Source organism: Motacilla alba, chromosome 2 (assembly GCF_015832195.1).
Source record: "Motacilla alba alba isolate MOTALB_02 chromosome 2, Motacilla_alba_V1.0_pri, whole genome shotgun sequence".
Taxonomy (NCBI): Eukaryota; Metazoa; Chordata; class Aves; order Passeriformes; family Motacillidae; genus Motacilla; species Motacilla alba.
The window spans coordinates 117,434,986-117,461,261 of NC_052017.1; the positions used below are offsets into that span (position 1 = coordinate 117,434,986).

Below are 26,276 nucleotides of genomic sequence, written 5' to 3' on the forward strand. Positions count from 1 at the left end.
GTCTCCTTCGAGCCGGAATCGAACCAGCGACCTAAGGATTCCCGCGGGCCGCGCCTCTACAGTCCTCCGCTCTACCAGCTGAGCTATCGAAGGGAGCTGAACGGAGCCCTCCGCTCCTCCGTATAAATCCTTTTCCCGGGTGCCGCTGGTGCTGTGCGCCGTAACTGGAGCTGGAATTCCCTTCTCGAGAGCAGCCGGAGTACGGAGACGCGCTCGGGACGGACACACGGAACTGCGAGCGGCCCAAACGCGCGGCGGCGGCTCCCGCAGCCCGGGCCCTGCTGCCCGCGGGTCGGTCACCGCAGGGGGCGCGGCGCTCTCGGCTCCTCACGCTCCCGCGCCGCGGCGAGCTGTCCCGGCGGACGAGGGCAGCGCTTCCCGCTTCCCTCCCTTGCCGAAAAACCCGCGTCCGATCGTTGCTCGCGTGCTTGAGGAGAGGGAAGCCCTCATCTCTTGGACGAGACCCATCGGCCAGCGCTCTTACGGGGCTCCTGCTCCGACCACGGCACGGGTCTGTCGGGGAGAGGCCACCCCCAAATAGAATCAGGTTGGAAAAGACCTCTCAAATCACCGAGTCCAACGTATGACAGCACCACCGTCAACTGCGTCACGGCGCTGAGTGCCAAATCCAGTCCTTCCTTGAATACCTCCACGGGCGGCGACTACGCTGCCTCCCTGGGCAGCCCATTCCAATGTTAAGTCATCCTTTCCGTGAAGAAATTCCTAATGTCTAACCTAAACTTCCCCTGGCACAGCTTAAGCCTAGGTTTCTGGTCACTAGATGCCTGGAAGAAGCTGAACCCCACCTGGCTACAACTTCCTTTCTGGTGAAAAAAACATGACACCGCATCCTTGTGTGGCTGTGCTGATGGACACGTGGACTCCACACAGCTCCTAGGAGAACAAGGTGGGAGTACCTGCTTTAAAGACAGGTGTTGGCAGCTGCACAGTCAAAAAAACACCAAAAGGGTAGCGTTTAACGGTGCTCAGTCATGGTGTTCACTTGACACTGGAGTGCTCACATCCGTCACAGAGACTAACCATCATTTTTTATTAATTGCAATGTGATTTTTACTTCAGTGGTCCAAAGAAATCACCAAAAACAGCAGATGGTTTCTTATCCATCATCTTCTTTCCAAAACCTTTTTTTTTTCTATGGCTTACTTAAGGAAATTTCCTAACAACCACCACCACAGAGGCAATGACCTCCTGAAGCTGTCACCATTGTGAAGTAAAAGCTACATTCCAGCTGAACTCTGTGTGTTCTACGTATTTCCCAACACAAGTCTTTAGCTGGAACTATAGAACGATTGGGGTTGGAAGTGACCTTAAAGATCATCGAGTTCCAGCCCCCATGTAATGGGCAGAGACACCTTCCACTGGACCAAGTTGCTCAAAGCCCCATCCAGTTTGGCCTGGAACACTTTCAGGGATGGGGCCATCCACAAGTTCTCCAGGCAACCTGTTCCAGTGCTTTACCACCCTTAGTAAAGGGTGATCATTTTTCCCAAATATCTCAACTTACTTTCTTTCAGTTTGAATCCATTCCCCTTTGTCCTGTCACTGCATGAGATGTTCCAGTTAGGCTTTAAATTGTATTTAAAGAGAGGTGCTCCACTCCCTTAATCATCTTTGCAGCCCTCCGCTGGACCTGCTGCAGAAGCTCCTTGTCTCTCTTGTCTTGAAGAGCCCAGAACAGCACTCCAGAGGTGGCCCCACCAGTAGAGGGGCAGGATCTCCTGCTGGCAATACTCTTCCTAATGCACCCCAGGGTACCACTGGCCTTCTTGGGCACCCGGGCGCACCGCTGCCTCGTGGGCAGTCTGTTGTCCTCCAGGATGGAATACACAGAAGTTATCCGAATAAACTAAGCCGTGTGTGGAGTCTGTACATCCCCGCAGCACCGGCAGGGTTCCCGGTGCATCCCCGCAGCACCGGCAGGGTTCCCGGTGCATCCCCGCAGCACCGGCAGTGCTCCCGGTGCCTGCGGGCGGGAACGCCGGGCTCGCAGCGCCCCCTGCGCGGGCGTGCGGGAACTACAGGCGGCGGCACAGCCCCCACGGCACGGGAGGGCAAAACCCCACCAAAACCCCACCAAAAACCCCACCAAAAACCCCACCAAAAAACCCACCGTTACAAGGGCGAACTAGTAGCGTTGCATCTTTTTACAAATAAATTTAAATCCTTGAGGGTTTTATTTGTAGTCTTTGCTAATAGGTCTTCAGCACCAACCTACATTCCCTGCGATGCACTTTTAGTATCCGGAGATGACAACGCAGCAGGTTTCCCCACATCAAAGCTCTGACAGGAGTCTTTGAACTACAAAAGCTGTAATGAAAAAGTAATAAAAACCATCCTGAGACAGGATTTGTGTCATCAGCCTCATACAGTATGAAATGGCATCTTTTAGCACTCATTTATATTTAATTCACAGTGAAAGAAGCCTGAAATAAAAATATTATTGTCTAAATAGGTGCCTTCTTGTATATTCCCACAGTAACACGTGTGTTCCTAATTTGCAGGAAATAGATCCTGAAAGCATTAGCTGAAGCAAATTGCTAAAATAATTAGCACTGATGGACCTGTTGTTAAAAGGACTAATAGCCTAAAGATGTAGTTTGTTATGACATCCAGTAAACATTCTCTTTGGAGTACACCAGTAAGCACATACATGCCTCACTTCTTTTTTTTCTTTTTTTTTTTTCTATCTTCTTTCTGTCCTGTGTGACAAGGTCTAATGTTTTGAGTTTCTTTTGCTCCTACATGATTAAAAAAAAAGTATGGAGATGCAGTCCTGTCTCTCTGTCTCTTATCATCTAATAACTTGATAAAACCAAGCCAGAGGTCTACTACTCTCTTCAGAGACCTTATAAGAACGTAGGCACAAACAGACACTGTCTCTGTAGCAGGACTTGGGCTGTCCCCTCCCATCCCATCCAAGCTGAAATGGCCTACAAGCCACCAGACTGAGTTTCATAGGATTCTGATGGGACACTCACCAGCCAGTAATATCTGAGTCCCGTGGTGTAAGAACTGCTTTCTGCCTTGGTTTGCCCTGCCCACGACTCCCTTGTGACAATGGAGAGCCCAGCTCCAGCCTAGACCCAAAGAACATGACCAGGTGCAAACACATTGCTGCAGGTTCAGAGTGGCAGGAGGAGGCAAATCATAGATCACAGACCTTGAATCACAGTGGACATACTTCCAGTAGCATTTTTTGCCACTTTCCCATTACCTTAGAACTGTTCTTCGGGTCTCCTGACAAACCAAAACCAAACACTTGAATCAGCTGTTGGCATTTGAATTTTGCTTGGGTTTTATAGTGTTGCCCAAGTACTAATGGCAGTGGTCAACACATTTCCATAGACAGGGACACTTGCTCTTACCCTGATAATTCAGAGGGCAAAGTGCCCTGGAAGAGAGAGTGGTGGTCCTACCATTTGTTCCATTATTTATTCCTTCTTGTTTAGTTTCCTGCTGATCTGCAGGGGGAAAACTTCTATTAGGCGTTCATTATGACCTTAACTAACAACAGATTGTTCCTGCTGGGCAACAGATCCCTTCCCGTGCAACACTGATTCTTCAAAAAATGTCACCAAGCTGCAGTGGTATGAAGGTACCACACTATATGGCCATATATTAAGTCTATATGTATACTATTTTTTACTGTTCCAATTTGGTGAGAGTTCCATCTCTTTCCTGACAAAGCCTTTCCTTTAGTGAATAAAAAATACCAGTCATGATCCCACTGCCTATTGCCACACAGAAATGATAGAAAAACTCTGAAGTCACATACAGAAGTCTGTCATTCTTTGCTGCTATGCATTGGAATCTCATTGTGAATTCCAGCAGCCAATTTAAGAATTTAACATTTCTCTGGACAATAAAGCATGGATGATCCCTAGAAGGCACAGGGCTTAACATCACTGACTTGAAGTTAAGAATAATCAGTCTGTCCTAAATATTCTCTCTGTAGGTTGTTTGGCAACCTTACAGCAGAGGAACCCAGAGTCTTTGTGATGATGATTCTCAGCACAAATTATCAACAAGGCAGGCAACTGATTTCTTAGTATGAGAGAAGAATCTAGAAAAATTCCTACAAAGTAAACTCAAGAATCAGTTTTTTTAATTGTGGAAAACAAGAGGCTTATTTCCTCAGCAAACAATTTCCTAGCCAATTGCTGCTGGCCTCACAGAACTAAGATTTATAAAGTAAAAGAAACACTTGATGATTGTAAAATAAAGAAAAAGCTCAGTGTAGGTGACTTCACAGATATTTTACCAGGTACTTTCCTTTTAGTAGTTTTCAGTGCTTTATCATCAGTTTTTTCAATCACTGCAATCTTCAGAGCTCAGCACTGGCTGAAACACCAAATAAATATGTCAATCAAACCACGTGTATCCATCAAGTTTATCCCCAGCTGCTTGACTTGGTCTCCATTCAATGTCACAGCACCAGCATTCAGCAGCCAAGGTGTTCTTGCTTGCATCATCCTGGTGGGGTTGAGCTTCCTCCTCATGTTTGGAGAAATTCCCAATGAAGAGCACAAGAATATGCACCAGATACTCTTTTAAATTAAAACAGTTTTTCATATGACAGCACCTTATTATCTGCATCTGTTCTATGTCTCGGTACTGAAGATTCCAGCTTGTCATCTGTACTCCAGTCATGTCACAGCCAGTTCAGGGAAGCTGCAGTTCAGAATAATTTCAACTTTCTATGTGCCTTCAGTCATACTTAGCCTTGTTTTATTCTTTTCTTTTTTTTTTCCCCATCTGCTTGGTATCAAAGATTCTGAAGGATAATATTCTGTTCATGGCTGATCTGATTTTGTTGGAATTCTTTCTAAATGCTTCTTAGAACACTCTCCTAAAATGTTAAGTCTTAAAGGATCAGCCCCTTCACTCAGAAGAGTTAGGAAGTTCTGGGCACTTTGACTCAACCTGTTTACACAGCCCCTTGCAGAGGGGAAGAAATACTGTTACCTTTGCCTCATTCAATTAGCCTGTGTTCAAACACAGAAGAATTGCATGTACTTTGTGATTTAATGAATTTTACTTCATTGTATTAACAGTATTCATGCTGGAGTAGGGAGGGTGGAAACAAAAGGCTTAAAGGCTACCATATCACAAAAATACCAAAATAATCTAGTGTATGTGGATGGGCTCAGAATTTATTCTGGTGTATTAACCTTCCTGACAATCATGCACACAAAACATCTTGCATGTTTCCAAAGCAGCCGATATCAGCTTATCAAGGAGGCTGTACAACTATTGAAAGAATTCTGAGGTGGCCTTGAAATCAAGCCTTGGACTGAAAAAAACAACCACAGTTCCCAGGCTCAGAAAACCAGTAAAGCAGCTCCAAGGATATAGCCCTGGCAGAGACCGACACTAGGATCCTCTTGTACAGAGTGCAAGGGAATGGTGTCACTGAACAGCTCAGATGGATGCTGTCACTTCAAAACCAAGCCCTAAGCCTCACCTCATCTGCTGTGCAAAGTACAGGGCCAGCTAGACTGATTGACAGCATCCCTTTGAAGAGACAAATTTAATTTGGCAACCACATCCCCTATAGTTCCAATGGCATGAGCATTCACTTAAATGAGGCACTGTACAGGTAAATACTACTTTTTAGGGGCTGAAAGTGGAACAGCCTTGAATCAATGAAAGAGGGAAAAACATTCCTAAGTTTATACCTAGACATTACCTATCATCTTGCTATCAACTCTCACAATAATAAGTAATGATACCACTGCAAGATTAGATTATAATATTAATCTCAGATAACAACCTTTCTAATTTCTCAAATGCCATTTGTTTATTTTGGAAATTATGGAGAAATAATTTTAGTAGTTCAGGTCAAGTATGAAAATATTTTAAAACAAGTATTTCACCCACATATTTACAACTTTGGAGACAAAAGGGGACATATGCAAGTCACCTGTTAATCAGGTGTCAGCATTACCCCATGGTTTTAGAATTACATCCTAGCAAGACATCACTAGAAATGCAAGAGAAGTCAACTTAAATTTTAGATATTTATCAACTCTCAACTTATCAATATTTATCAAAGGAGTAAACAATTACTCTTAAAGAAAGAGACTAAAGCTATCAGAGCCAGACTGAGCCAACTGACAGGCAGGCAGCAGTAACAGTGTCCTGGCAACTGCCTGAGCTAGATTCAGCCAAAATTCAATAGTATCCTGGTGATACAGGAAAAGCACTTGCTTAGCTTTCTATCCAAAAATTAAAACTACTTTATAAAAAGAACAGTGTTTTGATTGCCAGCTTTCCAAACTAGCAACAAGACTCCCAACACTAATTACAAAAATAGGAACCACACAGACAAATCTGCCAGGATCACAACCATCACTCCCAGAGGTGCTGCCCCTGCTGCTTGCATAAGAGTAGTTTGCCTCTTTATCCAAGGCAGTGTTGCTCCCATGCCCTGCAGAATTCCAGGAAGGGAAGGGAAGGGAAGAGGGAAGGGAAGAGCTTACACATACAAAAGACTGCATACCTCCATCCTGGCTCCACTTCTCCAGGCAGAACAGATGTACATGAAAGGTCTTCAGTTACTGTAAATGTATTTTTTGAGTTCGTGAAAAGATGGGAGTTTATGAGAGTTTACAATGTAGAACCTCAGGGTTAGGGTTGGAAAGAAACAAAATGTTAAATAATAAAATAACAAAATGTTAAATAATATTCTTTTCACAGTGGCAATAGATAACTGGGAATTTTTGGGCTGCTGACTTAACAGAGACCTGAGAGTCCAAAGTTGTCAGACTAAGGAGGGAATGGGCTAGCTCAGCTGACCTCAAATGCAGGGAAGAAAATAAACAAAACAAATGTTGGTCAATGTGGCAGGGTAAAGAAGTGGTTACAGTTAGGAAGAACAGAGGGAACAAAGAAATAAATAGTGGCATTTAGTTTTTTCCATTGTACTGTGCCTTGACTTTTCTTGTTTTGAAAGCCAAAAGAAGCAGGTACTCTTGACCTTTATTTTCTGCATCCCTCTTTGCTGCCTGCAAAAATAATTGCTATTTCCAGCATCTGTCTTAGGAAGCCAGGAAGGGCTAAGAAAGACACAGTGAAGAAAGAAGTAGTGTTCTTGTATGTGCAGTGATCAGATGTAGGATTTGGTATGCACTGAGCAATGCTTGGGAAGATTTGAGCATGCAAATAGAAATAAGAGTTATTTCATTCCCCCCCATTTAGGTTAGGCTCTTGCCTTTTCTGTGTGTTTTGGCTTTTTTTCTCACTGCCACAAAACCTACATCATCACGGGGCAATGTGTGGTAAGGTCTCACCCCTTCTCTCCCACGGGATTGAAACATATATATTTGGCAGTTTCTGCTCCTGGTAGAAAAGAAGGGCAGATCTCAGGGAAATCCCCAGATTTGGAGTGAGCCACTGCAGCTTCCAAAGTTCCACCACGGAGATGGAACAACATAAAACATGGTTGCCTACCAAACAACAACGTGAATTTTTACAGACACTGATAAATCCTTATGCATCTTCTTCCCTTCCTGATATGCAGGTAAGTACTCCCATCTCCCAGGAATCTCCCTCTGTTCTTTTTTGTGCCATATAAGGTTTCTGTGCTTGTAATAAGGTTTTCTTACATGTCAGTCTAATTAGCGTGAAATTTGATTATTTGTTGCCTCTTACTGTTTCTAAGAAGCACAGTATGAATAGAGGACAATAAACTTGCAAAAATATCTGTGGTAAAAAGGATAAAAAATAAAAGTTCAAGAGACAGATGAAAAGCAAACAAGAAAGACAGCCCAGTGTCAGAAGACCTCTTGAGGATTCCCAGAGGTGGTACAAATGCATGTGGGAAAGGAGAATTTAAGATCAGGAGGTAGAGTCTGCCAAGTATTGCTCTACATTTATACAACAATGTGACAATCTAAAAGAAACTTCATTTTACAGAAAATCTTATACACTGACTTGACAAAGTAGTCAATAAATCAAGTTTTCTTATTCTGAAAGAAGTTGCTTGAAGTATGCCTTGTGGGTTTGTAAGAAGTGACTGTGCTTTTCATCCAGCCAGACTCTACAGACTGTTGGCTAATAAGAACCACAGCACCATTTAAACCTTCTTATAATTTCTAGTAACTTCCTTCCATCTGCCATCTTTCTTTTAATTTTTCACTTATTGAATACGAGTTTCCAAACAGCACAGACCCAGTCCAGACCTACAGGATCACTTTAGAAGTGAAATTAGATTTGCAACCAGCAAGACAAGCCACTAGAAGTATTATTTCCAGCAGAAAACAAAATTAGGCAGTCTTTTAAAAACAGAGGTGGATAAAGTCCAAGCATAAGTCTGTGCAGCTATCTCATAATCAATGTTTTTCAGTAACAGAACAAAGAATAATAGTCTTTTCTGAAACCTCTTAAAGTGCCTGCAAGTTACTGCAAGAGAGGTCATGCTTACACTGAAGCCTAATTCCTCTGTGTTAACAGATGTTCAGAACAACCCAGTATACATCAATTTAAGTAATTCAAATCCAAATAATCCATTTCAAACCAGCTGCAGCAACAGGGTTTCTGCAATGTCAGCTTGGCCATCAAGTTACTGTGAATCTAACCACCTACTTTTCTTTATCCATTTCTGAGTAATAAATACTCAAAACTACACAAACCAGTGGAAGCCAACATATATCAAAGCCTCTACATCAAGCAAAGCAACATGATTTCAATTAACTTCTACAGACAGTACAAGGTGTTTGAATTGACTTTGTAATACCAAAAACACCTTCCATAACTCGCTGCACATGATGAATATCCAAGGTTCACTCTCACCCTGGCCCTAGGGATAAGATTGTATTTTGAGAGTTTTATGGTGACAGGAAGATGGGGTTTTACAGAGAAGTTACAACAGATTTACTGTGGACATCCGTAAGAAAAAAAACAAGACAAACCAAACAAACAAAAAATAGCAACCCAAACCCAACAACTCCAATCCAAAATAAAAATTTAGACAGATATTAAGATTGTACAATTAAGTGCAGAAGTAAAATGAAAACACTATGAAAGCACACTTAACTTTGTAGCTTCATACATTCAGTACTGGTTTTGGCTAAGATGATAGGTACTGTATTAATAAAGATGAGTAAATTTCTAGCTTAGCATTAATCATTTAAGCTTTTGAAATACAAATCTTCTGAAGGATAATTTTCAATTCTTCACGATATGACATGCAATCAAAATTAACAGTGTATTTACACCCATCATTCTAAAGAATGCTTTAATGCTAGCACACTTGGAATTAAGGCCTTTCAGTAAATACAGGAAGAAGTAACACAAGAGTTGCTGATGGGTTTTATGGCTTGTTTCTAGGCTCAGAAGTCTTGATTAAAGGCAGTTTGTGAAACAAAGTACCACATGTAGCTGGTGGGAAAAGCATAGAGATAATTTAGATAGTTGTCAATATGTTCATTTTTGAGTATTGCCAAATTTTCAAGCATAGTTCTTCCAAATTGTACTATTCATACTTGAATATTACATGCACGCATTAAAATTTTGCTTTGAAATAGACTTTGACCAACGTTTCAAATTACAGATTGCAAGGTATCTTAAATGCTGACTTGGTCAGCATTTTTCTACATCTTCTTCATGACGTCTTTGAAAAAAAAATATTCAGGTCTTGAATTTTGGTCTCAAATATAGGAAACATACATGGTTTAGAAATCTCTCAGATTCAAAGGTCCTATGTGTTCAATGAAATATTTAGATTAGGCATGAGGTCAAAAAACCCAACTTTTTTCTTAAAGAGCTTTTCTCTCAAAAAAAATTATTTTGAAAAAGAACCATTACTAAAGGAAAACGGGTAACATCAGATTTTACTTTTCTAAGAATTGTATCAGTTTTTCAACTCCTGTACTAGTATTCATGTATGCAAGTATAAGGCAATTTATATGCAAAATGCAGAAATTAATACATTTTCAACTGACTCATTTTATAGGCAAATCAGCATTAATTAAACAAGCTAATGTGTGAAAGGCTAGATAAAAATTACACCTTAAAAAACCAAAGCAGATGTTTCAACTTATAGTTTTAATATAGCAATCAAAGAAAATTCCAAATACTGTACAGTGAAGTGTAATATAGTACACTATATACTGTTATAATACACTATTGTTACATTACTGATAAAAAAATCAAATATAATTAGTACAGCAATCACAAGTAGAACAAACCAAACCTTGCTGGATAACAGCCAGTACTGTGAAGATGGTATAGTTTCTATTCTAATTTATTTTTAATTCAACATGTAAAGCACTTACTTTTTAAAAAGATTTTTTTTTCTAAATATATACACTATTTTAATTCCTATTTATACATTTTAAATAGCATTCCCTCCTAAAAGTGCACTCTTTCATTTCTTGGCAATAATCCTCATCAAACATAAAATAACTCTGAAAATACCACTCTTGTTTCAACCTTTTATTGCTCAACCACAGGCATAAGGGCTCAGAGGGAATCCTGCATTCTAAAGATCTTAAGCAACTTCTTCATGAAACTAAACTGATATCCACAAGCAAAACAAAGAAACCACTCCCTATTGTGGCTTTTTTAACAAAAAAGATTAACTTCATATTCATATTATTATTATTTTACAAAAGCATGTAGATTCTGATATTTAAAAATAGGAGCCAAACAAATGTAGAGATAACAGTGGCATCTTCTTAAATCATTCATTTTCCATACAACTCAGATCGAGCATCACTCTCCCAACTGTAAACATACCAAGAATTTTGTTACCTGGCATTTTCAGCGCATTGAAAAAGTAGCAAGCAATTCCACTAACCCTGTGACAATGACAACAGATTCTGCTTTATGAAAGAGTGTAAATCAAGTATTTTGGCCTTGCAGGGTTGTTAGCACACAGCCCTGTGGCACTGCGCCTCTGTGACACTGCTAAAGCACTCTGTCAGAGGCAACGTCTAGCTTGTATTTTGCAGCCAGCACAAGACTAGTAAACTATATGGAATTCACAAAGCCAACACTGCACACAGCTGTTCTGTGATTACAACAGGGAAGACATCCCAAATACACTTCTTTGATTTCATTTGAAAGTCTGCTATTTATTTTCCCTCGCTGAAATGCAAACAATTAAGAGAGAAACAGCACTATCAAAAAGTCAACTAAGCAGCCAGCCATTTGAAGTAGTAAAAGTCTTGGAAAACTGATCTGTTCTCCCAAGTCTTGGAAAACTGATCTGTTCTTCCCATATGCTCATCAGCAATCTAGTTCATTCCCTTTTTTATTTTTGTACTAGGCCTGTATTTCTAGCTATCATCTTTTCTTTGGGTTATACATAGTAAGCCATAGTAACATTTAGGATTTTCTAACAATGTGCCTTCTTTGCCGTGAGACACAGCATAGAAGATCCTTGGCCTTCAGACAAGAAAGTAATCAAAGTGGGTACTCAAAACCACAACCTCTTTCCACAGGCAATTTGGTAGCAAGAATTTGGGTTGGTTGCCTTTACTTTTCAAGAAAAGGGCACCATTCTTGACATTTGAGAAGTCCTACTGACACATCTTCTCACCCACAATGAGCCAAAGTCTTCCCTGCCCTTGTACCCTACCAGCATTTTCCTGACTCTAACAGGGAATTCTAACAAGCACACTGGCGCATCTTGGACAGGCACACAGATTTGTCTCCACTTGCATTTGCACCCACTGCCAGCAACCAAATGAAACATCTGTTCCAACTTACACTTCAGTGTTCTTTATTTCACTTCTCCTGCACAGTCACACATCTCACTGGCACATAGATGAAGTTTAGCTTCACTTGAGAGTATCAGGAGCTATCTATCTTTCTCAAAACCACTGATATTAAATGCATGAAAAAGCTACGTGAGATAAGAACACTGCAAAGAAATATGCATAATATTAATCCCTGTATAATATTAATATCCTGCCTTCCAGAATTCACACCAGCAGATCTTGTGGCTGACACCATTTTACCAGTCCTATGAGACCATCTTCTTTTAGGAACTGGAGGGTTCTGGTCAACACGACTTGAGTGGGCCCGAGATGACACTAATGGTGAGTCAAACAAAGCTATTATCTGTTTCTGTGTCTATTTAGATAAGAAGGAAAATGTCAAATTACTGCTGAAATGGGAAGTGTGTCAAAACTAAACCAAGCCTTCCTCTTTACACAGTAAAAGGCACACAAACTTCTGCAGTCTTACCAGAAAGGCATGAAAGAAGTAAGCATTCTTCCTTGAAATAAGAATGATGGGCAATAAATATTTCAATTTATTTCAAACTTGAAATTCTCTCATATACACTGCTCGCTCATTATTTTTCCAGCCAAGGAAGATTTTCCTAAAGAAAAGGTTAAAACTACCAAAGCATTGGTTACCTGGTCTAAAATGCAAGAGATCCAGGAGATTCCTCCCTCTCAGCCTCTCCCAACTGACATTCTTTCCCAGGAACAAGTCACTGCTATACTTTTTTAACACAAAGCACAAGCCTCTACTCAACATTTTCTATATAGATGTAGCCTTCAGCAAGCTAGACTGATTCATGGGAGACTAAATGTTTTCAGAAGTCATGGCAGGCTTCCAGGTGCTGCATGTGCATCCTGTTTCTCATTGAATAAGCCCTGCCAGTTAATCAGTGCATCAGCAAGGTCAGTTCTGGCAAGCCAATTACTTCATACATTCCAAGTTTGCAAATTGCTAACTTACCGGATAGCAATTTGAGATCTTAACATTTTTCATTTATTTGTGGAAATGTGGTATTTATATTTTCCCTCTAAGTAGTGTATGAAATCATAAAATATTTGTACCATCTACATAAAAAGTTAACCAACAGAGTAATTTTAATTTACTTTGACAAAAGAGAAGGCCTATTCTTTAAGTGACTTGCTTCATTTCAGTTCTACATACAAAAATAAATCCTTCCCCGTGGGACATTTTATCATACTAACGCTTAGAACTGTTTAAGTGATTAGAAATGTAAAAAGTGAGAAGACTCTCCTGAATACAAACATATACAACACAAACCACATTTGTGAACTGGTAAAAACCTACATGTGCACAAACACAGACTTCAGTATTTAAATACTCTTAATTCCTTTGAAGCTGTATTAACATCTTTTCATCCATTCAATGTTATTTTACCATGAGAAGCAGCAACAATAGTGCATTTAAATTACTATGAAGATAGGAAGCAAAGTGCAATATCAGAAACACATTCCACCCTTAGGGAGCAAGCACAATGGCTGCTTCTTAAAAACTAGCACTACAGGTCTGATGAACACACTGCTTAAGTGGATACCAGCTCTATTATCACTGATGCAGGGAAATCTGCATCACAAACTGAAGTGAGGCTGAGAGAGGTGGGTAGTCCTTATAGACACCGAAACAGCATGTATCCCTTGTTCCCACAGAGTAAACAGTGAGCTTCTAAAAGCTCAATTATCACCAAACACTTTAGGATAATGTGTGTTAGAGAGTAATTTCCTTCCAATAAATTGTTAATTTGCTCTTAAGAGGACAGCTGTTATTTTATTTTTGCCATTCTAACCAATGCTAGCAATCTAAGTCTTCTAAAAGAAATGGATTTGCCATTGAACACTTGCTCTTACTTGCAATTGTCAACTTCTCTCCTGTAATTGTCTCAAAAGTTGCACAACCACCTGATCAGTTTGGTATTTGAGAAGAAATGCTACCAAGAGAGCACCAAAATGGTTGTGTTGGCTCAGACAGCCATGCATAACCACACCACATTCAATGCATCTTCATCATATGCTATGTGGCCTTTTTCCTAACTTGCTTTCTAACTGACAATAGGAGAATTTAGACTTCAGTTTACTAAAGTTACACTTATTCTAAGATTTCTGAGAGGAGGATATGAATGAAAAAGTTATTAAATTGGAGAAGTGCCAGCAAGGGTAATTAAAAGCACTGTATATGCTGCATTATCAAATTTATCAGAAGTTTAGTTTCAGTTACTTTTTGAAATGTATGTCTAATTTATAACAAAGGGTATTTTTATTGGAATCAAGTACCTGGGACAGAATTAACTTTGCCATGTTTCTAGTTTTGCCTGTTCTAGCCCTTCCAGTAACCTTAAGTTAGCATGGTAAGAACCTTGCATGGGCTTAAATTTTAAGACTTCTAAGAAATTAAAAATTACAAAGAATTTTCAAGAACCCACATGTACAGCAGATATTCATCTCAGTGCATTTCCTAATAACTAATTTACAGGTAACAGAGCCAGCCTGGGCAGCAGTATGGTAATATTGAAAGCTATTGCCAATCACATGCTTATCATGCACTGAATAAGATGATATAATCTTTGACATACATACAAGATTTAATAACTAATCACTTTGTGTGGCCCAGCCAATAAACATAACATTTGAACAGTAATTTCTTCTACCCTTATTAGATTTTAACCTATCAAGAGTGATCCATTGGCTCAGTTGCATTAGTGATTCCTGCATCTTGACTATCCATCTCCTCAAGCTCCTCAACAGAATTTCCCTTTTGTGCTTTAGACCTTGCAGGGAATGTTGTTCCCACAGAATTCACCATGTTACCATCAGTTGATTCAGTATTCAAGGGTTCAGTACCACTTGGTGCAGAGAATGATTCGGGTAAGGCAGCCTGAAAGCTCCCAGTTTTAGCAGTTGAACTCACTGCCTCTACTTTTCTTTGAGATACATCAACTGATGCTGACTGCTCTGTATTCTGATCCCGCAAATGTCTATCCATTGAAGCCTGAATAGAAGAGACCATTTCCTGCAACTTTTTTCTCTGTGCCTCAATCAAAGTGGGGTCAAGCTGCCTGCTGTCTCTCATTGTCACAACTCCCGGAGCAATTCGAATAAGCTCACTGTTACCAGAAGCAGCTGTGAATACAGAAGGCTCAATTTTAGCAGAAGGACTGAAGTCCGTTTCTGTGCTATGCTTTCTTAAAAGTGGTGTTTCCCTGGCTCTTTGATCATGTTGTTGACTACTAGATGCAGTTCCTAGGGAATGACCCTTTCCTTGAAATGCAGTTATGTTATGTAGCTGTTCAGATTTCTTTTTCACTACTCCACCACTACCCAGCTTCAGTATTCCATGCGAAGGACTTGCTTCCCTGCTTCTTGAAGCAGCTTCTGCTCGCACTTGACTTAAGGCCTCTTTGACCAGCTCTTCAACATCAGGACCAATTGGGAAGTGCCCAGCAGCATCCACACACAGCTCTAGTCTGTCCTCTGCTGCATTGTACACAAAATTTTTACCAGGCAGATGTGGAAAAGTGCAGTGCTTGCCATCAGCCAAACCTATAAAGACAGGAAAAGTTATTCAAAGTGCTAATATATTTTAAGGCATGCTCTGAACACATAGTAATTACTGTACTTAAATTTACTGAATCAAGTATGTAAAACCAAACACTGAAAGTTACTGCTGTGGTAGAAAAAAACGTAGGCTTTTATGCCATACAATAACCACAGCATGCTGCAAAGATGCTGCTGCCTTCTATGATGACTCTGATGAAGAGACAATACAGTACTATTACGAGATAAAATGACCACACCACTACGACTTGCAGTTCTATTCTTGCAGTAATGTAAAACAAGCCAAACCCCATCACTACCACCACCCACACCCCCAAAATCACACAAAACCAAACCATCAAAAATCAAAACCCAAAAACTGACAAGGAGAACATTTCAAAAAACCATCTGGAGAAATACTATTTGAGACTACTTCCATACTAGTCAGAACTGTAGTAGGATTTCTGGTTGCCTAACTGCTGCTAAGCCTGAGGAATTTCAAATTTGCTATTTTGTCTTCTTCTCTGAGAGGAAGTGTTGCTAGATTGACAGAAGTGTTTCAAGCTTATTGTATTTAGTAGTCCTGGATATTATAACTATTAACCTTTACAAAACAAACATAAGGCATAATATTTTTGCTCTACCGTTTGTTTAATTGTCCCACTAGCAATTTGACCAATCTGTAAAAACTGAGAGTTCACTAGATAATTTTAAGTTTTGAAGTTTCTGTGTGCCGAAAATGGACAACATTCATTTTTTTACAGTTTATCATCATAAAACACGAAATAATTCTTTCAACTCTGTCCCATGCAGGCTGTGGTAAAAGCAGTAAGGTATCACTTCAGTGATGGTGGCTTTCTGTGAGTTAAAAGCTATCTGTAGATGAAAACTTGGCTGCAACCCTTCACTTTAGTTCCATCAGCTATGCATGGAGAGCTACAATGAAAACAACACAGTTTAAAAGGTGCCAGGAACAGGTAATTGTTGGGATTTTTCCTCTCCTTCTCAAAATTCTTGAGGAAAACCACCAGAAATTATTCAGAAGGGAAGAAACACAACAAGCAAATTCTATTTCTGTATTACCAAATACAATGCTTTCAAAATGAGTATTCTGGGCAACAATGGAAGAGGTGATTCAAGAATTTGATAAGTTATTAAACTGTTTTCATCCTAATGAACCTACTTATTAATCTCACTCATCCTCCACAGCTTCTGATTCACACATGCACAACTGCAAAGGACCTACAAATGAGATTTCATTCTGAGAGCTTCAGACATGTAGCTCCTTTCTTTATATATCCATGGGAATCAATAACCAAACAGCCAAAATGCAGAACAGAATTTAACCTCAAACACCTACCTGTCTAACCTCGCCTGAAGAACATATTTTAAGTGCATAATTTAGCAGCTCAACTTTCATTTGCAAAAGAGGGAACTGAAACAATTCCTATAATTGACCAAAACTACCTCTGAAAATGCAATCCCAAAATCTCAAAGTAAGACCTTAAACAAGATCTATTAAATCAAGTTTCAATCGATTAACAGTACCTACACTTCACAGACAGCTTTGTTCCCAAGATCCAGTATGATAGGTGCATTATTACATTACTTAAAAGATTACAAATAGGTAAGTAGCTTCTTAAACTGGAAAGATGAGTCAGATTGTTGCATACTGGAATTGCAAAAGTGTACTAATGCTAAAATAGGAATTGTATCTACCAAGACAGTCTGTATTTGAAACTACTGCACTTCTCTGTGTGCAGGCATTTTACACTATTATCTGCTACAGCCTTATTTCTTACACAGTAAGCTGGGGAAAATGGCTTTTAAGTTGAGTGAGTTGAGTTTAAATTAAGTGAGTTGAGTTTAAATTCCTTGGATTCATTTCAGGATTTCAAATCTGGCTAGCCATTGATTGGTCAAAAACACCCTTTCCATCAGGCACTGTTTAGGCTGATTCACTTTCCACAAACAATACACCACTCGTTACTGTACAAGCATAGTAAAAGAAGGAGAACTAAAAGGAAACAGATAGACACTTAGCATGCTAACTCTATTATCAGGCTAATAATTCAGTGAGAGGTAATGGGCATTGAGTATATCACACATTTTAATTTATTTCCAGAAATAAGTAAGATAAAGTTAAGGCTGATAAAACTGCCTAAGAAAAAAATCAAACTGCAAGAAAGCAGCGCAGGGACCATTATAATAGCTGAAACCACAAGAGCTAAACTGTGAATGCAAAGATTTCATCAAGAAAATAAACTCTTGGAGAAAACAACTCCTTACTACTTTCTTCTCTAAAGAAACAGTTGCTATTTTTTGTAGGCAATATTTGCAAAGCCACCTAAAAATCAAATATGCTCTACTTGCTTGGTTATTCTGCACAGAACTCAAGATGCAGCATCCAGCAATTCAAGAAGGGGATGGATAGTTTTGCTTTTTAACAATAATCTTAGGAATATGAAAACCAAATTAACCAACCATTTAAATTTAAAACATGCAGTAGCCTGTATGAAATATCTACTAAGAAGCATAAGAAAGGTAAATTCCTTATCCAGTAAGCATCTTAAAGTAAAGGAATAGGTCCTATGATTTTCTTGTTGTTTGATCTTTACAGGAGAAAAAGATTGAGAATACAAAAAATCAGTTTACTTTTTTTGGTCGTATTGTCATTAAGAATAAAAAAAGAGTTGTTTGTACAATTCAGGAAGTGGAAATTTCAGAAAATAAGGAGGTTTAAGTTCAATGAAATAGGTTTAGGCAGATTTCCTGCTCTTAGTCTGTCTGAGGGAGCATTAGAAGTTCTCCAATATTTAAGAATGAAAATTTACCATAGTAATAGAATAAAAAAAAATTATGCTTACAAGTGACTCAATACCAATTTACAATTTTCAGGATTTGGAAACAGAGGAAGGAAGGAATAACAACAAAACCAAAAAAATACCTGTTGTTTTCTTCATTATGCTGTAGAAGACTCCACCCTGCTGAAACAACTGAGGAAGCCCCTTTGCGTAAGACCAAACATCTTCTCCTGTAAAAATCAAACACAAACATTAAAATTAAACAGTTGTATTTTCATATTATAGACAATGGCTGAAAATGTAACTCCTTAAATCAAAAGCTGAGTCCTCACTCTCTTCTATGCAATTAAGAATTTTAATTTCTATTGCAAATGCACAGAACATGAGCCTGGGACATTGAAACGCTTTTAGAAAAACATACCACTGTCTGCAGGCAAATATCCTAAATGTTCTAGAACAAAAGTTCCCAAATTTGATTTGATCTAAGGTGCAGCTCCTGGTTCTTCGCCAAGCCCTAAACATGAGTCTCCATTCCCCTCGTACCTCTGCTTTCAACATTAAACTAAGAAATTACTAACACACTTCCAAAATTCAAGCACATATCCTTGCTCATTAAAATTTGAATTCTATATCCCTACACCTTCTCAAAAATCAGAGCTCAATTTCACAGCTGCCACACAGTAGACTTAATACTGCAGCTGAGACACAAACATCTACCCAGGCAGCTGCATAGAAGCTGTGTCTGCACCTTGCTTTTCTTGAGAGTTAGAAACAAAATACCAACCATGAGGCCCTGGCAGTCCTGTACTGTACAACCAGCGTTTCTCAACAATGCCAAAAATGGCATTGAAATGTGGCAACTTTAAATGCCATGGAGAGGAAAAAAAAAAACCAAACTAGACTACATAAGGAAAGGAACATAAAGAACAGAAAAATTGGGTTACAGTGATGGAATATCAGTGACCTAACAGCACCTGCCCAGTCATTTCAGATCTGCATTTTGCCTATACCCTTTTCCTTATTTTGCTAACCACTTACCTTCTTCAAAGAAGTGACATGTGCTGTAGCTGTCTAAGCAGTACAAACAGAAAGTTCTGATAGATTCTATGCTCCTGAAGCAGAAACAACTACTGTGCATATACATTTTCAGAAAAAAAATGGTTTTCCCACTTTCCATCAAATATACAAGGAACATATTGATATATTTTAGATAGAAATTGCCCCCTTCTGTAGGGATTGAAATCTCAATAAAAGCATCTCTCAAAATTCTATTAGGATTGGAAACTGTAAATCTTCAACTATAGTTAACTGGTTGTACTACTTGGATAGATAAAGCTGGAATGTGTGAGGCTGTAAAATATAACCCACCAATATATCTTTGCTTGCTGTTATAAGGAAAATAAACAAAAGAGCACAGGAGGCACAGGACTCTGTACACTCCCCTGCTCGTCTGTTCCCCCAGAACTGTCACTCACCTCTCCACTGCAGGCATTACTCAAGCCCCCACCCACTTTACAAAAGTTCAGTGCACATTCACCACATTCTGACTTTGGATGTTTTAAAGACAGGAGACTGATATAATCTGATTAATTTTGAAAACATTCCTTCAAATCATATATGCTCAGGTTCATTGCATTCATTCGCACATCAAGCTCACAAATTCGGTCTTCGTTTCCAAGATGAATATTGAAATAATAAACCAACTACTCTTCTTTCTTATTTTCCATGGTCTACTGAAGGAAGTCTTCTGTCACTGCTACCTGCGTCCTTACTCTCATTGGCAATTTGAAATGCACTTCCCTATACACAGGGTCTCCAGAGCATTGCTGCTGCGCCTCTTCCAAGTCTCCCTGACGGTTTAAACACTGACCACAGGCATCAAAACAACCACTGCACTGACACCTAGCAGAATACAGCCGTCAGTCACTGAAGCCTGAAGAGGCCACAGCCAGCAGGACTCAATACTAAGGACTTCTTTACTGCTGCATTGAGCAATCCATTACAATTTGAAGGATTCTCATTCCACAAGACAACCACTGGACTTAAAGAAGAAGCCCAGTCTTAGAATTACTGCCATTTTCCAAGGAAAGATTCCTTATTTGCTGTGGGCATCATTTTCAAGCCTTGCACAAGGGAAGCATCACTGTTTAAACAGCCTTTTATGCAATACTAACAAGTACTACATGCAGGAAAGCTTGGAGAGCAGGGCTCACAATACAAAAGCATCAGCCACTGAAAGAAATACAAACTAATGACACTGTTTGGATAGACATCTCCCACTGGAAGACAAAAAAGCCCACAGTTACAACTGGACTTTCCCAGATCAGTGTATGACTCAACTAAACTACATGTGAGGTTTGCACATTTTTGTTGTTAGTTGAGTTTTACCGTTTGTTTTGGATTTGTTTGCCATGGTAGCAAGATGTTTATAGGTCACAAGTGTATTTGGATGATCATTTAGTTAGATTAAAAACTCCCTCAAGACACTAAATTTATCAAAGAGATTATACTGTTCCTACTCCAGTACACACTTCCTCAGACCAGACCCCAGTCTCAGAACATTAAGGTACGGGAAGAAATCAAGACTGTCCTACCCACAAACAGGCCTTGATCACTGATACAAGTTAGCCTGCAGCTGCTGCAAGCCCAGGACTGTCACCTCAGACAGCAGAGAGAACACACTAAGCGCAACACAAATAAAAAACTCAATTGATAAACACATGTTATAGGGAAGTTCAGCTGGCTTCAAAGCAAGCTGGTTAATTCCATGAAAATCCTGGTATCATGTAATACATTAAATTTCAACCTGGCTATTTTGACTCCTTGTGTATGGATGAATTCATCAATGAAGAACAAACCAGTCAAAATAAATTCATATCTGGCTTGCACATATTCAGAGTGCCTCTGCAGGGGTGTAATTAAACCTGGTTTAAAATATAATGTTTTAAGTATGTTCATGCAAAATTCCAATTCTTTTAGTAATTTCCCTACAGAATTCTGCATTTTGAGCTAAAAAAAAGAAGAGAAATCTTTACAAAAAATCATGCATAATATCTTAATTGGCGCAGAAATTACAGTATTTAATTTCCCAGGGCATTTTTAAAAATTATATACAGAAAAACTTAAGAACGTGATCTAAAATTTTAATAAGCAGCTGAGACCAGAAAAGAAAAATTCTAGTAGCTGAAATAAGAAAAATACTTCTTCAGCCTACAGGAGACTCTTTATGAAAGAAAATGTTTTAAGCAATTATGGATGTTTGAAGACACACTTCCACTAAGGGCACTGGGGAAAAGAAAAGTGTGTCTAGCCCAATGAGCTATCTCAACAGCATCTTCCCTCTACACATTCTAATCTCACTGTATTATAGGAATGTTTTTAGCAGAACAAAGTTACAAAGCTGGCTCTCAGGCCTTTGCAGCAGTTTTTAGCAGTACAAAAATGCTGTTGAGAAAAACTAAGGCTTCTTGTCTCAAAAAGGCTGAATATGCCACCTTGAGGAATTGCCACCCTTAAGAAAGTGCAAGGATTTAAAAAGTTTGTTAATCTGTTGAAAAATCACAATTGTGAACAGTCTAGTAACTAGATTTCTCTCACAAGTATTTTTAAAAGAAAATGAAGACCCAATGAGAAAAGTGATGACACAATAACAGCATCTTATTCAGTAGTTGCATAAGGCTTTTTAACTAGTTGGTTTATTACTTGCTGCTGCTTTTACTCCTATTAGTAATGCACTATGGATGCAGCCAGAGAAGTGTGGGATAAATTCTCTTCTGACCAGTGCTCTTAAAGCAGAATCTGACAGTAGTGACAGCAAAGACAAAAAGCCATTCTTGCATACAAGATCAGCTCACAGTTTATGGATAAGCACCTGTGGAATAGTAACACACCTTAATGCTTAAGTACACCAAGGTATTTTTAAAGCATGCCAAAGATTTTTGAAGTCAGTAACTATACTTCAAGCAGTATTTACTGCAGACAGGAAATCATTCTTTCAAGCTTCATGTAAAAGTTAAGACAACTTTTAAACCTAACTTTTTCCTGCACTTTGGAACTGGGGTGTAAATGTCAGTGTGATGAGGGGAGTAGTGATTCAGCACACTATCTTGTAAAAGACACAGGAGTAAACAATCACCCTTGGAAAAGAATCAAAGTTCTGCTTGATGAACTTCTGACATAGCACTCTGTGATTACGTAATTGTTTCGTTTCTGAAACATCACATGCTTTAGCCACACCAAATCCCTCCAGCAAAAGAAGGCTCCCACAAAAAAAGCTGTAAACATGACTATTCAACTGGTGCGTAGAGCTGAATGTATGATAATTACAGTTCTACTTCCTGCCAGAAAGCAACAAGAACTGTGAAACCTGATGAGCAAAACACACAAACAGGGGTCCAAGTCTCCCGAGTTCAAAAAGGAAAATAAAAAACACAGGCACCTGAGAAAAGTCCTTTTGTCTTGAATTATTCACAGTCAGATTTACATGACTGATGATTTGTAAGTATAGCTTTGCAACCTTATGTCTGACCTCTGGAATTCAGATCCATGTTTAGATTCTTTCAGTTTCCCCTCTTTATATTCTGAAATAGTACTTTTCTTAAATCTTTAAAAAGATCAGATCTTCATTTAAAACTAATGGATTACTCAAGGAGAAAATGTCAGGTTGATATGCTTAAACCAAGACAGCTCCCTGTGGGGCCAAATGTCAGGATTTCCTCCTACTACAAAGGTGAAAATTTGTTCCTCAAACTTCCAATGAGCAGACACTCAGCATCCCCTTCTCACCCCTGCTCTGAATTTATTTCCTGAAACCTGAAGGAGATACAGGAAAAAAAAGTCTGTAGCTTTCACACATACACTTCCAATGCGTGCCTAATGAGAGGCAGCAAAAACAGAGAGACAGGACAGCAGAGGCAATGCAATCACCTATAAACAGCAATTTTTAAAAGAGGACTTTATAGCAAAGGATATCTCATATACCTTATTTATACATTTCTAAAAGTCACTGACAGCATATTAAATGTTCTTCTAATAAAGGAATAAGGGATTTTTTTTCAGCTACAAGATTAGGCATGATTTAAGAAAAAGGGAAATGTGTATGTAACTACAGTTTGCAACATGTTATCTCCTACTTAAAAACACAATTTTGAAGAATAACACGAAGCTAGCCTTACCCATGAGCGTTGCCAGAAGACAGAGTGAATACATCTCCTTGTCGACTTGCTCTTGCAGATCCTTCGATGAGATCTTACTGGTCACAGCAATATCTTCATGCTTCACAGCATGGGCTGAGTGAGCTGAGGCAGCCTGCCTGCCTTCCTCCTTGCCCTTCAGAATTTCTATGGCAATCCTGTCACCGTGCTGCAAAGGAACAGGCTCGTTTTCCATGCCTTCTTTGGGAGGCAGAAGCTCTTTTGGAGGAAAGCCGTAGCGAATACATTGCAAATACGGGGGAATATTAAATTCCCTCGCTATGCTTTCCTGGAGCTCCAAGAAGGTGGTAGTGCACTTCAAGGTAAGCATTGACTGCCTCCCGTCGTTGGTGGTTATTCGAATCTTCTTTTCTTTTGCAGATGTTGGAGAGTAGGGGGTTTTGGTGGGTGTAGCGGGTGCAGACGAGGGCCCCTCACGAACAGCCCCAGGGGAAGCAGTCCTGGGCTGCCCTTTATGCTCTTGTTTCAATTTTTCGCTTTTCCGTTTCTGCATTACGGAAGCCTGGTCCGCAATGTTCTGCTGAATAGTTCTTTCAGCCTTGCTCATATTCAACTCCTCCTTGTGCAAAGTTTTAGTCTTCTGTCCGGTCAAAATGATTTTGGTTGGAAGTTGCGACTCTACCTCTTGTCCTTGCTGTACATCATCAGCTCTTTGGGCGTGAGCACCATCGATATTTACAGGGGTATAATCATCAGGGTTCTTTTTGGCAGTTTGGTGCAGTATTGTGTTGACAACTTTCTGCACAAGAATCTCGCTACCAAATTCACCGGGGAAGTGCTTGGTAACAAGTTTCATGGCGACATCATACACGTTGCTGTTCAAAGAGGTGTCACTTTCATACTGGAACCAGTAGACAGTCTCTCTCACCACTCTTCCACCCCACTCTAGAGTTATAGGAAAAGCTTCAGGCAGATTGTCATACTCTTTACCTTCCCAGTAATGCTTGAATCCACAGCCACATTTGCCACCTGAAGACCTGGTATTAGTTCTGTCTCCATCAATATACAAAACAGACCCATCTTCTCGGACACGACGCATTAAGTTACCGTGGCACCAGTTACAAACAGTCAAATTACTCAGGCCATAGTCTGGTACCAGCACATCCTTCACAGGGTTGTAAGAACACACCAAACTGTTCAGGGGAAAACTGTAATTTTTGTCAGGCCTTAGCTGGCCATGAGTACTTTTTGCCAGGTTATACAGCTTCCCCCCAGGAGCCAGCCACTCTGGGGGAACGTGATGCTCTGAAAGAGCCCCACAGATGAGGCACCTGTGAAGGCGGTTGTCCATCACTGCTTTTTTGGCAGCTGCAGTGACCTCTTCGGGCTGGACCCCTATTACACCAGTCCTTCTGTAGAAATACTGATGCACATCAGCTACAAGACTGGGGTGGATACCGTGTTTACTCATGAAAACCTCCTCCATTGCAGCAACAAGCCTCATCAAGTACTTATCCTGCAAACTTCTGTCTCCTCCAATAATACAACCACCATCCTCCTCTAACATGATGTATTTTTTGATGAGGTCTTGAGGAACTCCCCAGGCTTTAGGAAGCAGCTTCCTAGGCAGCTTAGGTAAAGCAGCACCTTTTATTCCAACCAAAGGAATATAATGGTTACGTCCTGAGCTACTCCACGCAATACAGATCGGCTTGTTCAACATGCCATCTTTCCCCATGCATTTTTCCAGAGGTATCAGACCAGGGAGGAATGTTGCTGAATAATCTCCAGAGCTTCGCATTCCACTCAAGGAGTCTAACAGGATGATAGGCCGGTGAAGCACATTGGCCAGACCAAAGATGTGAATATTCCTAAGGCCCATTGGCACACCTTCTGGAGGAACAAACAAAGGGTCACATTCATTGATAATATCCTCCCACTCTGCAGCATCAATAAAGTCATGGAAAAGTGCCTTGTAGTGGCTTAGATTCTCCTCAAAATGCTTCTTTAGATTCTCTCGGAGAGCATGCCAGAACAGTTCCCTGCCAACAAGCGCACGTGAGACTGCATGGACAAGGCAGTGGCCATCTCCATCCACGTGGACAGGAATGAGGCACTCTTGACTGTTGTTGGCCTTCTTGATGTCCTCCAGGGTGTCGTGCAGGTAGATGAGGCTGCCGGAGCGGTCCTTCCCGTAACCCATGGTTTCGACGTGCTCCGGCTCGATGAGGAAGGCGCGGTCGCCCAGGAGGGAGCAGTCAAAGATGTCTCCCTGATTCATCTCCGTGAGGAGCTTGGCTTTGCCAGTCTGCTTGTCCATCCCATAGCGGGCCAGGATGGGGGCCAGGAGCTTGCAGTGGTAGTTGGAGAGGCCGTGGACTTTGACGAGCTCCGTGTTCCTGCGGGGCGGGCCGGCGCCGCTGACGCCCAGCAGCGCGTTCCGCAGCAGGTTGTGCAGCACCAGGTCGGGGTCCGTCACCTCCTCCACGGCCAGCAGCTGCCGCTGCTCGTGGCGCCGCCCGCAGTCCGTGCACTCGATGCTGCCGCTGCCCTGCGGCCCGTGCGCCGGGAAGAACAGCCGCGCCTGGCATTTGGGATCGGGGCAGGTGCCCGAGAAGATGCGCCGGTCTCGCTTCTTGGAGACGGACGGAGGCGGCGGCTGCGGCTGCTGCTGAGGGGACGGCGGCGGCGGCTGCTGGGGCTGGGACATCGCTCCGCTCCTCTCCGCCCGGGCTTCACCCGCACCCGCTCCTCCGCCGCCCTCACAGGCGCATTCCCTGCGCGCCGACAACGACCGCCGCCTCTGAGACGCCGCCGGTGCCGGTGCTGCCCGTGCGGTACCGAGCGCCGCCCGCCGCCCCCCGCCCGACGCGGAAGCCGCCGCCGCTCTCACCGCCCCTCGGCCGCCTCAGTGCCCGCAGCGCCGCGGCCTCGCGCACTTCCACGCCGGCGGCGCACGCGCGGCGCTGCAGGGGCGGATGGGAGCGATAGTTTCGTTCGCCGCCAAGACCCGATGT

The 26,276-nt window shown here is 40.9% G+C and overlaps 1 protein-coding gene and 1 non-coding gene across 2 annotated transcripts; both read right to left on the minus strand.

Annotated features, from left to right (window-relative positions):
• Positions 1 to 3: 3 nt before the first annotated feature.
• On the minus strand, positions 4 to 93 carry TRNAY-GUA. Its single transcript is given in 2 exon segments — positions 4 to 39; positions 57 to 93. It is a non-coding gene; the product is annotated as a tRNA-Tyr (tRNA).
• Positions 94 to 12,776: 12,683 nt separating this feature from the next.
• VCPIP1 (valosin containing protein interacting protein 1) lies at positions 12,777 to 26,179 on the minus strand. The gene is made up of 3 exons (XM_038124533.1): positions 23,281 to 26,179; positions 18,250 to 18,336; positions 12,777 to 15,308 (listed from the first exon to the last, which is right to left on the minus strand). Exons 1-3 carry the CDS (start codon positions 25,967 to 25,969, stop codon positions 14,437 to 14,439), a joined length of 3,648 nt encoding a protein of 1,215 aa, XP_037980461.1. The 5' UTR covers positions 25,970 to 26,179; the 3' UTR covers positions 12,777 to 14,436.
• Positions 26,180 to 26,276: the final 97 nt, after the last annotated feature.